This window comes from Antrostomus carolinensis, unplaced genomic scaffold (assembly GCF_000700745.2).
Source record: "Antrostomus carolinensis isolate BGI_N321 unplaced genomic scaffold, ASM70074v2 scaffold54179, whole genome shotgun sequence".
NCBI classification, from domain to species: Eukaryota; Metazoa; Chordata; class Aves; order Caprimulgiformes; family Caprimulgidae; genus Antrostomus; species Antrostomus carolinensis.
In genome coordinates, this window is record NW_010338933.1 from 1 (window position 1) to 13,927 (window position 13,927).

The 13,927-nt window shown below is 38.3% G+C and overlaps 1 protein-coding gene across 1 annotated transcript in view; it reads left to right on the forward strand.

Annotated features, from left to right (window-relative positions):
• Window positions 1-5,546: 5,546 nt before the first annotated feature.
• NISCH (nischarin) overlaps window positions 5,547-13,927 on the forward strand; it is a gene marked incomplete at its 5' end in the record, with an annotated part of 25,255 nt that continues 16,874 nt past the window's right edge. The window contains 5 exons of the mRNA XM_010175651.2: window positions 5,547-5,630; window positions 6,380-6,562; window positions 9,691-9,739; window positions 11,348-11,511; window positions 13,007-13,102. Coding sequence (XP_010173953.1) covers window positions 5,547-5,630; window positions 6,380-6,562; window positions 9,691-9,739; window positions 11,348-11,511; window positions 13,007-13,102 — 576 coding nt within the window. The remainder of the gene's footprint in view (window positions 5,631-6,379; window positions 6,563-9,690; window positions 9,740-11,347; window positions 11,512-13,006; window positions 13,103-13,927) is intronic.

Genomic DNA, 13,927 nt, shown 5'->3' on the forward strand with positions numbered 1-13,927 from the left:
GAGGGACGCGTGTTCTGGGAAATGAGCCCGTGGGAGCGGGGCTGCCGGTCCAGGCCGGTGAAAATCGGTCCCCTGAGCTCCTCGTGGCTCTGGTCCCTTGGGAGAGCTGGTGGTTCAGTGGAGGCTGAGTTTCCAAACGTCTTGTTCTCGCCCATATGTATCTATAGGTATATATACATGTATATGTGTGTGTATGTGTACGTATGATTGTGAAAAATGTTATCGAGTAAACATAGCTTTTAAAGCTGGACTAAATGTAATAGAAAATCTTCCCTTTAGCTAAAAATACTGTAAAAATCTCTCTTGAAAAACTAATCTTATTTTCAGAGGAAATCAGGTGATTTGGAATAGACAGTTTTTCTCTTACCCTACAAAAAAAAAAAAAAAAAAGAGGAAAGATTGTCTGTGGCTTTTTAGTTTGGGGAAGGAATTAATTTTTTAATGTATAACTTTTTTAACTGGTTGCATTGTACCAAGAGTTAATTGGTCTGTTTTTCAGGAAGAAGCTCATCATAAAACAAACCTCAGCATAATTGCAGACAGAAAACATTTTGAGCACACCACCCTTTCGTTATATAACTAAAAAAAAAAAAATGTTTCCTGCTCCTACCTTATTTTAGTATAATTTGGGTGATATTTTTTTTTATAGAATGCATGTAATGACATAACATTTCTGTGGTAGGAACCTAAAAGAGAGAAGAAAAAGGGGAGCAATGGTCTAGCAAGGCAGTGTTTGTAAAGTTGCATAATAGTTACAAGTGATACTTAAGGTTACTCTCTCTGAAAAGGTACCCAGAGAAAACAGAGCAACAGCAGAGTGATTCCTGAGTTTTTAATAGGACAGAGAATTTACACAGCTGTAGTGCATGGAAGGCCTGAGCCTTTGCATTTGACAACCCTTGCAACATCATTGTTTGCGAATGACTGTCAGGTGGTGAGCAGCCCTGTTTACAGACAGAGATGTAATGAGCATTCAGTCAGGGAGCTGGTTAAAAGCTCAAAATAAATTATTGAAAATTGCTTCAGCTCTTTCTGTTGTTAGTTACATGATGTGTATTTACAGAAAACCATGCTGCTGCTGTTGAGAAGTTACCACTGTGTGTGTTAGGATGTGGTTCATCCCCCAAGCAAGTTTGTTTTCACAGTCCTTGATCAGCTGAGAGGCATGGTGAGACTTGTGGTGTTGGTGACTGGAACCTTCCATTTCAGATGTGAACCAGGACTTGGCGGTGTTAATGATGATGTTGAGGGTTTTCGTTAGTATTTTGCAGTATCAGTGAATGAGAAATTCAAGTGAATTTAATTGAGAAAATGTCAAAATGTTATCTGCCCCTTTATTCCACTGGAGGTTATGAACACAGGAGGTGAAATGTGAGTTACTTTGCTGCTTCAGCCTGCAAGCTGGTGTGGTGGTGCAGCCAGCCTTTGGGAATACCATCAATGTGCTAGATCGAGCTGTAGTTCGTGTGTAACTTTGCTGCAGGTAGTGTTCAGTGGATCAGCTGATAGTTGGGGATAACATTTTAAGCTGCTGCAGCTAAGCCTAAGGAAGATTATTTTTTTCAAGGCCAAATTTATTTTTCAATGATTATGGTTCTGGAAATACCATGCTATTTTAATGCCGTTTTTCTTGCAAGCTTTAAAAGTATGGTGTTTGAAAGGAGAGATTTACCAGTATTTGGTCCTACTTTGGTTCTTTTTGAAGGAGTCATGGCATTAAGCTTACCTGTGTGTAAACCTGAAATTTTTAGCAGGACTCCAAGCCTGGCTGCAGTTTGTATGAGGTAGACCCAATCAATTAAAAATGTAGGAATAGATCTTTAAAGAAACCAGAAATTTTTCAGAATTATTCACAAGGTGAAATGTTTTACAAAAATTAGCATTTGTGTTTAGTGTTCAAAATTAGGTTAGTGGCACTTAAGAACGGGGTAAAGACCTGTACCAGAGCAGAAGTGATGAAATTAGATGGTGTAAAGGTGAGAAAGGAAATACAGCAGTAGTAAGCTGCATCTTTATCCATTAATGTGTAGCAGTCAGGGTGGCAGTGGTCCTACTTGCATTCTTGTTTTTGAAATAGTCCTTTTTCTTTTGACGTGTGTGCTTCCTGTTGTACTCTGTATTTCAGAGCTCATAATCTCAGTAGAAGGAGACTTACTTTAACGACATCCATTTGACAGTTATGAGATGAACTCCTGTAAAATGTGTCAGGGAAGGCATGATATGTTTTATATATACAGTGGTTCTGTGTAATTTTGAAGGTACTTTTAAAAATGTGATTCTTGTTGGAGTTAGGGTGGAAGACAAGGCATGGATAAATCCAGCAAGAAAAAATACTGCACTTGTTGTTTTTTTCTATTGGATTAGAAAAGTATGAGCAATTTTACTAGGTATTTTTCCTGCATGTGCTGGTCCAGCTAGATGCTGATTGCTAGAAGGCCTCAAGGCTGCCAGTGCTTCGTTTATTTCCTGCTCTGCATTTGTTTGGCCTAAAATTGCCTTCCTGCTTTTCCTGTCTTTTGCAGCTGTTTTTAATATAACTACTAGCTTTGATATTTAAGGAAAATACTGTGGCTTCCTTGAATGGGTGTAAACTGTCTCACTGCTTGAGGCAGAAGGAGGAGATGAAGGAGGAGATGTGGCTGCATCACTGTTCTGGAATTTGGGACCTACTGGCTGCAGTCACACCCCTGTCCCAGGCTTCCTGTGGACAGCATTGTCTGTCATCTGTTGAGTGAGGTCCTTGTTTGTTTGATTTTTTTTTTTCTTGACAGCACTGAAGTATGTGAAGTTGGATGAGGGGTACTGTAGAAATATAAGTTTTCCATGTAAAGTGTGATGAGCAGGTTTTTGTAGTGTGTACAGGAAGTAAACAAAAGGCAGTCTGGAATCACTGCTGTTCATTTAACAGCTGGTTTAAAAATTATACATCCTAAAAAAAATTTTAGTAAATATTTCACTCTTAAGTCTTTAGGGAGATGAAGGCATGCTGTTTGGTGGTGTGAGTACTTAACTGCAGAGAGTTTGGAGTGACTAATTAGAAAATAATGAAAATACACAGCACTGCAAATATGCCAAACACTTTACAAAGTAGAACTTAGCCAAAACAACTGATGTATAGAAAGACATACCGAATTTATTACACAGAACAGTTTGGTAGTGACACAGGGAGGAGGAAAACCTGTGAATGTAAACACTTTTGCATTTTAGCTCTAGAGAAATGCAGTTCATGGCATAGATATGGGTGGAGATTTCATATGGTATTTATATCTGAGAGACAGTGCAGCATGAGAGAATTTAATCATATATCATGTGTGCCTTCTAGCAGTTGGCTTGACAGGTAGGCGGTCCTTAAAGAATCTGAACTTTAAACTGTCAGCCTTGTCCTGTTGGTGCACTTGAAATTAATTGAAGGTGATCTTATACATCTGACTTGTTCAGAAACTTAGGGATTTTTTTTTTTTGCTTTAAAATGTTTGATTTCTCTATTGAAACAAGCCTTTGGAGCATGTAAACATATTGCATTTGTATTTAGTCTTCAAGATAATGACAGCTTGTGGATTGATGTGGAATCAGTTGCTGTCATTCTGTGTCCTGATGCTGTTTGAGGAGTGAACATGTACTGCCAGCTCATGGGGAATGCTGTGTTTTGTTACGGATTAATTTGAGGAATTGCATTAGTGCGTGTAAACAGTCACTTTAACAAGTAGTTTCCTGACCAGACTATCCATTTGGCTCAGTGCTGTGTTTCTAGAGGTGGTCAGTGCTTGCCATTTCAGCAAAAGAATATGAAACCTTTATTACAGATTTACTCTGACTGTACTGTATACAGAGAGGACAGAGAGGAGGGCTTTCCGTCCTCATTGCTGAGCTGTCAGTTGGGAGCTGTGAAGTGTACTGTGTTTTCAGTGTCTCATCTGAGGTTTTGTGCATTGTGACCTCAATCTCCATTGCATTTAGCTATACTGCTTGATCTGCCATAATTTATCACAGTCAGTTTTTAAAAAGAACTATTCTTTCAATTATGGTTTCAAATGTATTTTAGCTTTAACTTTAATCTTTGGGTTTTTTTCAATTATGGTTTCAAATGTAGTATTTTAGCTTTAACTTTAATCTTTGGGTTTCTCTGAATCTCTCCTTGCTTTTCTCAGGGTTACTTCTGAATGCTCAGGTTATTCCTGTTCTGGTTTGTCACTGGCACAGTGAATAATCATGATCTGTTGTTTCCCAACACAACATGATGGGAAAGCAGATGCAGGCCTTAATGGAGACTGTAATAATTCTGTGTAGGCATTCGGCTGTGTTCTCAGTACTCATGGAACACTGACGTGTCACTTGCTGTGTGCACTAGTCAGACATCTTGCTTCAGCTCTCTGTAGGACTTGGGTTTTGTTCAGCAAGCCAACGTCAGGTGCTTCTAAAAATATAATTGGTATGAGATATAGTTTATCTCTTACAATGCAAGTGGTATTCTGTTTAATGTTTGGTGTTGTGCTGGTCTGTACTAACAGTGAGTGAAAACTGACCTTTTACGTAACAGATTGAAACTGTTGATGCTTTTTGTTTCCTCACGTGAATTCAGCAACTAGATGTGCATCGTTCTCATAGCAGCTATGAGTCAGGTCTGTGTGATCTGTGGTAGTAAGCAAGTTCTCAACTGTATTAAATGCTTTCAAGATTTGATTATGAATTGTTTTATTTCCCCAAGGAATATAGTTGGATTGGATAAGACAGTTTATTTAATTTGTTATTTTCAAGTAGCTGTAGAACTGGTTTTGCTGAGCCTTGCTTGCTTTCTACTTTGTGTTTTATTTTGTACCTTTAAAGTTTCTTTGGGATGGCTTGCTTCTGGCATATCCAAAGCTAGATTGGCGAGTTTCCTGCGGAACCAGGACTGTTCAATCTGGAAAATCACCTACAGTGAAAAATCTTGAATTGCTTGGTGCATGCATGCTTAATAATACTTAGTTTTGTGTAATGACACGCTTGGTTGCTTTAGATAATTGTACTGATTCTTTGGTCACAATTGTAACTCTCGGGAAGCGGTCTTGTATACTCTACCCCAAAATGAATAAAACAATTAACATCCAGCCAACCAGAGGATTTGTCTAGATTTCTGAAAGGTTAAGCTCCAGATTTCTGCTTAACTGTGAAGTGACCCCAGGATGGTTGCCAAGTTCCTCTGCCTGTTGTGAAACTTGGTAGATTGAAGAAGGGGTGCTGCTGTGTCCGGCTTGTTGTGGATAGCTTTTAGTACCAACTTAGCTAGCAGAAATCTTCAGAAAAAGAAGGAAATCTTGGTTATTAATCTTTGGGTTGCTGTACATTAAGAAGCATCTGCATGTTTTTGTATGTGGAGTATCCTTGTGAATGAGATTAGGCATACTACATCAGCAAAGTCACCTTAGAGCTTGGATTAGCTTTTAGTTAACTATGATACTTTAAGAATGTACAATCACCTTACAGTGCTACATTAACCAGCACATCTCGCAGTCAGCTTCTCTAAGATATATGCTTTGCAGTTGCTTACTTTAATTCCTCCCTTTCAGGTATACATTATTCAGGTCAGTGTTGGCAATCATCAGTGGACAGTCAAACATCGTTACAGTGATTTCCATGACCTGCATGAAAAGGTAAGGATATTAAAACTGTGGCCTTGGGATCTTACAGAACATTGTACAGTTTATGTAGTTCTGTTGTATGGGACATAAATTCTTTCCACAGTAAAGAGCAAGAATATCTGCCAGATGCCGTCTGAACTGCAACTAAATCCTTTTTGTGTGAACAATATTACTCACCCCTGTTACACTCCATTCTTAAACTGGGGGCTGTTTGCCTGCATAACTTTAGCCTTGGACAGAAGCTTGTATTGGAAAGAATAGAGTTCAGGCTAGAGTAATTAAATGTTTTGCCAAGACAGATGTTTATGATCATCTAATCTGGTAACCAAAAGCTGGATTAGAGCAAAGACTCTATTGTGGGAGGAGTGGTTGATAAAATGTCCTTAGAGAGTAGTAGCATGGGGTAGTTACTAACCAGTGCTGATTAAAAACAGCAAGTGAAAATGAGGGCAAGTCCCCTATGTTTAAGACTGGGCTGCTTTCAATAGTTATTGTTGTTTTACCACCTTAGTTACATTCTGCCCTGTGGTACTGTGACTGATTCTCTCAGAGAACATTATTATTGAAGTTCTTATAATTTTATGATAAAATGCTCTTTCTGAAAATACCTAATACTTTGAAGTCAATAGCTAAATTTACTGAAGTAATTTTATTTTTGGATCTTTCCAAGATCAGGCAACATGCTCTTAATGTGTTCTGTTGCATCTTTTGTGCAAGGTCAGATGATGAGCTGGGTAGTAACTCTGGTCTTTGTCTTTCAGCTTGTTTCAGAAAAGAAAATAGATAAAAATCTGTTACCTCCTAAGAAGATTATTGGAAAAAATTCCAAAAGCCTGGTGGAGAAAAGACAAAAGGAATTAGAGGTCTACCTGCAAACCCTGCTAGTCAAGTTCCCTATTACTGCTCCAAAAGTTTTGTCACACTTCCTACACTTTCATTTATATGTAAGTTATGTTTTTAGCATATGAATGGAGACCTGACTGTCTTATCTGACTTGAAGAGAATTGTGTGTAATCTTCACAAAATAGCTGAAACTGCTCTTTTTCAGGATTTTGCACAATGTAACAAACAAAGCATATTTTTAAGATTTTTGACACCACTTTTTATTGTAGTAGATACTGTGCTGGCAAGCAGTAGGGGTAGGGCCTCTAAGAGAAAATCAATGCTGGCAGGAGAGTTGAAGGCTGTGAACAAAACTCAAGCTGAATTGGTTGTTAGCCTGAAGTCAATAGTGCTGGCTCTATGAAGGAACTTTGCATAATGGCACCAGACACACCCCTACTTAGTGGTTAATGGTTAGAGCTGTGGTTCACACTGAAACAGTTTCCAGTAGCCCAAATGAAGAAAAATGGTGCTTCTCCATGAGAAGCACACTGATGGAGTGGCCTCTGGAAAAGTAGCTCCAGCCAGCAGACAGGACATTACGGTAAAGGATGCTTGAAGTAAGAAGCAATGGCTTGCTTTCATGTTCAGACTGCAATTTCTTAGTTCATCTCTTGAGTATAATTAGGCTTTTTTTGCAGTTTGGCATCTTGTTGTAAGGGGGAGAATGAACTTCATAAAGAAGAAAATGCACTGGAGAACTACATGGAAAGGAGCAGTAATTGCTTTGGGGTAGGATATGCTGAGATGGCCCTTCATGGTTTCAAATAAAGCTTTCAGAAACAAGTGGTCCATTAGCTGTGTTAATTAAGCTTTAGCAATGAAGAAAAACCTGTTTTATTTATGTTACATGAACACAATTATCTTGGTGAGACTTTAGAGTTTGACTTGGATAAAGTGGAAGGTTTATTTCATAGTGTTGCTATTGCCCTGCAAATTTGAGTGAGAAGCACTAGCTTGTCATGATCAAGCCCTCTAAAGTGGATTAGAGGTTTTAATTGTATTAAAAATGTGCATGATAATGTAGGAACAATTCTGTTCAGATGGAGCAAACTTCCTAATCACCAGGAAGCTGCATAATTTTTCTGTTCTCTGGCTACTGTCTCTTAAATTACATCTGTTTCACTAATGTTTCAGATGTTTCAGTGCTGTAACTTCAACAAAGGTTTTTATGCAGGCAGGAATTCTTCCTAGTCCCTCCTGTTTTTCAGTTACTGTTCTTTTTTTTTTCCCATCTTGCTGTAATGTTCATTCTTTTTTACTTTTCCAAACAACTAGCATTATTTGGATATGAATGCTTCCCTGTTTCTATACTGCACATGTGTGTTAAGAACAAAGTAATTGCTTAATCTGTGTTTCTTTGCTTTAGTGGAGTCTGGTTTGTGGTATAAATTCAATTGGTTTTGCTTGGAACTTTATAGAATATTTCTAACTTTTTTTTTAAAGTGTTATTCATCAGAAAAGCTAAATATTTACCACAACAATTCTACTGGAAAACAACCTTCCTGCAGAACTTTGATCTTTTGAAATATATTTGTTACCAGACAACCCACGTGCATGCTTAAGACATTATAATCCCTGATATTGCTTCATTAGTTTATATAGGAAGACTGCAGTATTTTTTGTCTATTCTTGTTTGCAGTATTTCCAGTAGGGATTATTTAATTTTATATCCCAGGTTAATAAAACTAAATGAAATAGAAATACCTACCATAAATACATTAAAATCACTTTCAAGTGTTTACATGTCACAGGGAAAAGCCAGGTAGGTTTAGCAAAGAAAAGCAGTTGCATGTGACAGCAATGTAGAACGTTATTCTTACTTTGACATGGGGTGCTTATTTTGTTGTGCTGTCTTATACTTTGTCATCTTGGATTTGGTTTGTTAAATTACAGATAGAAGCTTTTGCAAGAAAAGAATTGAGTACCCACAAACTGCTGCTCAGACACACCTGCAAACAATGGACTTCTATGGGTTTGATGCATAGGAGTAGTTAGAGCTCAGACAGAGGTCTGTTGTAGAGAGGAACAGAGTTGCTTTTTTTGCCTCCTAGTCACTGAACAGTCCAAGTCATAATCTTATTTCAATTATAAATGTAGAAAAAGATTCTGCTCTGTGTCCCAGATGACAAAATGGATACAGAGTATAGTTTTTGGTTAAGTCAGTGCAGGCCAGATGAGTGTAATTGGCTTATTCAAATGAGAGTCAGAATTCTTGAATTCTGTTTGGAATGCAGCTTCTAGCTTGTTGTCTTCGTAACTGTGGTGTGGAGGCTTTGTTCATCCTCAGTGAGTGGGGTTTCAGTTGTACTAAGAATGCGCTTTTCTAAAGTGCTTGCCTCATCGAGTGAGCTGAGCTGTCTGCTGCAGATGTCCTGTGGATTTATTCCGTTGTTATGAATCATGAGGGATTTGTCAGCAATGTAAACTAACCAAATATTCATTTTGTGATGATATGTAATACCTGTTTATCCTTTGCAGCTCCCTTAAAATGAGATGCGTGTGTCTGGGTTCACTATCACAAACAGGGGGTTTTTTTTTGTTCCTTTTGTGGGTCTTTGGGAGAGAACTGTTGGAAATGCTCTGAACTATTTCTGGACTTCCACAGAGCATTTGCTTTTTGTGGAGAGATGTATGCCCAGATGGGAAATACTTGTATTAACCTTTGTGCACCTTCAGATGTAGAAAGAACAAATCCCTGCATTTGAGAGTTTTCAGCCTTTTTCTTTACTCCTGGAGCTGTCAGTGCCTGGAATGGAGTTTGAGCAGGTGGGGCAGGTCTGTGGAAGTGAAGATGGGGAAAAGGGGCTTTTGAATTACTCTGCAGGAAGCATAATAGAGTGGAATTCCAGAAGGCTAATTACTTTTTATATATATCTTCTGCCCTGTAGATCTGTTAATCTAAAGTTTTCTGTGTATTGATGATATTCTGAGGAAACATTGAGTGCTTGATGCATTAGGTTAATCTTAGAAGAACATTTGAAGAACACTACACTTGTAATAGTTTATTCAAAACTGAGCTTTCTTTTAAGTTGGGCTAACGATGGCTAGTAGTAGTTGCTCTAGTTGCTGTTGACCTTTTCTAATATACAGAGGATGTGATTATTTAAATGTAGCCAGGGCACACATTGAAAAACTGGAACCATAAGTATGTAAACAGCACTCAGTGCCAATGGTTTATTCTTTGCAGGAGATCAATGGGATCACTGCTGCATTGGCTGAAGAGCTCTTCCACAAAGGTAAAGAACTTGCAAGAACTTAACTGGGAATGGTTTTCTTTGTGTACATGCATTCACATACCTGTGATATTTAATCTCTGGACAGTGAGAGATCTGAATCTTCCATATCAGACTATGAGACTTTTTCTTCCCCTTCTTTCTCTTACCTTTTTCTTGCTCTTTGCACTTCAATTCGAGCTGCATTTTGGGAGGAGCTGTAACAGTAGAGCAGCTGCTTTTGGAAACCAAATTCATTAATTTAGATTCTGAAAAGGGCCTACTAGTTTGTGTCCTTAAAGGACAGGATGTGGTACTGGTGATCAGAAGCTTTTGTTAAGGTTTCTATCTTGGTGTGTTTTAGTGTAACCTGTAAGGAAGTTTGGTTTGTATCGATGAGTCCTGATATAGTGTGTGTTAAATGCAAGAGACTACATATCTAAATTAATATTGTTCTTCCAGAATTCAGGAAGCCTGAGACCTTCTGGTCAGTTAATTAAAGGATGTGCTTTTTTGAGGCTGGCAGATGAAAATGAAATGCACTTACTGTAACTGGAACAGCTCTGACTGGTCCATTAACTGCAGGAGGCGTGTGAAATGATTAACCCACACTTGTTTTGTTTTGAAGGACATGCTAGTTGCTAGCGTATAATTCCAGTTGGTTGAGGTGATAGGTGAAGCGTGTTTCAGCATGCCATTTCAGATTGTTCTGGCACAAAATTGACTTTAGGTGAAGCCATTTCAGAGGGTCCACTCCACAAATTTTGGAACATTTTAAGGAAGCTCCTGAAGAAATTCTTTCCTGACTTTGTAGTGCCTGCAGTGCCACTGATACTAGAATTATTTATGTCTGACTGCTCTAAGTAGGGACTTACTCCTGCTGAGGCCAAAAGGTATTTTACTCCTCAGAGCAATTCTGAGAACTCTGCTTATCGTGAGAGCTGATGCTCTCTTCTCCATGAAGTCAAAGTGATGTCCCTAAAAGGAAGAGGAGAAAGATGTTCATGTTCTGAGTGCTGTAGTCCACCTTGACTGTTGTGATGCCTTCAGAGAGGCTTTTGGATGCTGTTTCCTACTGTTCCTAGAATGAAATAGGATTGTAAAAGTATTACCAGATAATGCATTTCCTGGTCTGGGAGTTTGCATTGGTGTAAGTGTGGTGAAAGTCCTCATAGTTTTTGGGAAAACATATTTGCTACAGTTCTGCATTTAGGCAGCATAGCAAAAGATGTATAGTCTGTTTTTTAGATGACAGGTGCTGATTTTTTCTGAATAGAGTAAGTCCTAACTGCTGTAGAACTTAGGGGTATCTTGGAAAAAGTTTAGTAACTCTTACCTTATATAAATTAACTTTGATTCCAGTCCTGTTAATATTGAGGGAAACTTGCCCTTAGTTGTATTAGGAGCTTCAGGCTTGCATGATGAGAGTGCCTATTTGAACACCTAGATTATTCTGGTGTTAAAAAAAAATAATTAAAAAAATCTTAATTCAACCATTTTTGTACCTAAATCCTCAGTTTAGAATACAAATGACAAACATTTAATCTCTAACATTAGATCTTCCATGTACCTTTTATTCTTTTGTAACCATTGCAGCATTGTGTTTGATACCATCACACTCTTGTTTTTCAGGAGAGCAGTTATTAATGGCTGGAGAAGTCTTCACCATCAGACCCTTGCAGTTATTTGCTGTTACTCAACAGTTGCTACAGGGGAAGCCTACGTGTGCTAATGGAGATGCCAAAACAGATCTAGGTCATATTCTAGATTTCACTTGTAGACTCAAGTATTTAAAGGTGAGCTGTGCTTGCACAGATACTGGAGATGTTGTTTCTACCAGACTGACATGATTCTTAGCATGCTTTTGGGGTCTAGTTTGAATGCACAAGAACTTTACTGATAGTAAACACCTGCAAGCATGTAGAAGTCAATGTTAAACAGGGGTTTATTCTACCAACCTTCAGTACACATAGTTCTCTAACAAAGGTGTTGATTCTATGTGATGTGATCTCTTCAACAGTGCTCTCTGTAGAGATGCAGCCACAGAATCTTACTGGCTGCTAGTAGGAATGGGAGATAGATAAATATTATTCTCTTCAACCCTGCTTTCTTCGCAGTAAGTGTGGGTAGACCAGTGTGTAAGTATACATATGTGCACATGTATATAAATCCTGTTCCCTTTCTCACCTTTGACTGTATCTGCTAGTTAAAAAAACCACAACTAAACAAAAAAACCTCTGTTTCATAGGTGAGATGGCCATGAATTTCTAGCTAAAATAGCATTTCAGAATAAATTAAAATGGTCTCAGAACAGATAATTTTTGTCTGGACCCAGATTGCTTTTTCCTGCCAAATGAGTGAATTGGAGACTTTTCCTGAGTAATTTTTTTAACACTGCTTGATACAGCTCAAAAAACTTATTTTAGCCTCTCTATTACATGAAGAGCTTCCTTTTAACTTTGTGGTATGTTCAAAGGAGAAACAAAGTAGTGTATTGGGGGAAGCTTCACTGGAGGACTTAGGAAGTTGTGAAAGCAAAACCACAGTTCTACTGTGGATTTCAGTTGCTTTTGCCATCCTCTCTGTCTGTAGAATCTCCTGTTCAACCTGGAGAAAAGCTTATTGTTTAGAAAAATACCCATCTTCAGAATTTCTGGCCCTTCTGAATGCTTGTGAGCGGGCACCTTCAGAGCTTGTAAGATACACATGTAAGACCAGACAAGAACCTTAGATTTCTTCAAAATTATATTCACAGCAAACATAAATGAAACCACCTCTCTTATGCTGCCAACATGCTCTGAGGTCAGAATCCAATGACATGGAAATATTAGATGTGTTTTTCTAGATGTGTGCTAGTGTCTAAGGTTTTCTTTAAACCCGTCTTGTCAATGCCTTGAACTTCATCGCCTGTGGTGGAGCTGCAGACAGTTCTGTCTTGGAGGATCCAGATGTTCCAAGGCAGTTGTTTTTAGTGAATGTATCTTTGGTTTGGTCAGCTGAGAATGAAGCCTTGGTCAGTCTTACCTATATCTTTTTTCATGCCCAGTGTGTTACAAAATACAAGCACAAGGTGGCAGTTCAATTTCAGTGTGCTCAGCTGGAGCAAATAACATCTTTTTTCCTGGAGTTAGTCTGCAAGTTTCATGAATCATTCCCTACTTGAAAAATTGTTTGGAAAATTAGCTGTCTTTCCAAGCTACTGTATGTGTGCTATTGCCTTTGTAAGGCTGACTGAAAAGTGGACAGGTTGGATTGTGTGCACTAACTCTGTTCTTAAATGTTGATTACCAGATCACTGGAACAGGGGGACCTTTTGGAACCAGTAACATTCAGGAGCATCTGTTGCCTTTTGATCTGTCAATTTTCAAATCTCTTCATCAAATAGAGGTACGACTGAGATACTGCTCATAATTTTATAGGGGCTCTGCAAACGCCTGGTCTGCTGCATATCTCTCAGATTTGGTGCTAGAACTGGGGAGTGCCATGTTTAGGGGGATTGTTTCATTTGTGAAACAATAGTGTTTTTTTCCCCACAAATCTTGGAAATGAGGATGCCAAATGTAAATGTTTACAATAGCTTACACTGTTTGTGTAAGCTTCTTCAAAAAGAATGTGATTTCCAGCATATATACAAAACCTAAAACAAGGTGGCTTTCCATTGCCTTGAAGATCTAACAAATGGTTTGTAATGGGATCTTTTATTACAAATTACTTCTTGTTTGGAAAGCAGCAAATATTTGTGAAAATGTCCTAACATGAAATTTGCTCGTAAAAGTACAAATTTGGGTAAGAGCTTCTTGCTTGATATTTTGCAGAATTTTTCCATTACTCTGCTTTCAGTGTGTTGATAGGATTTCTAGTAGTTGTTCAATGAGTATTTTACATAATATTTTCCTGGCCACTTCAGGTCTTTCCAGAGACAGAATATCTGTTTTTGTCATGCAGTCTGTACTCTGTGTCCATTTGTGGTGGATGCTGTACCTTTTCTAGTACGTGAACACTGTTGTCTCATTGATAGGAGAGACTGAGTTGGTTAAGAACTGCAGTGGATTTCTGAAGTCAGTGATTTATTGATATTCTAGTGTGGGAAAGAAACTACAGTGGGCTGAAGGATGGGAGAGTCTAATGTACTGTAGAGAGGATATTGCAGAATAGTATCTGTTTTCCCCTTTCCTGTGAGCATAGGTAGTTTCAGGTGTAGCTTTGCTTAAT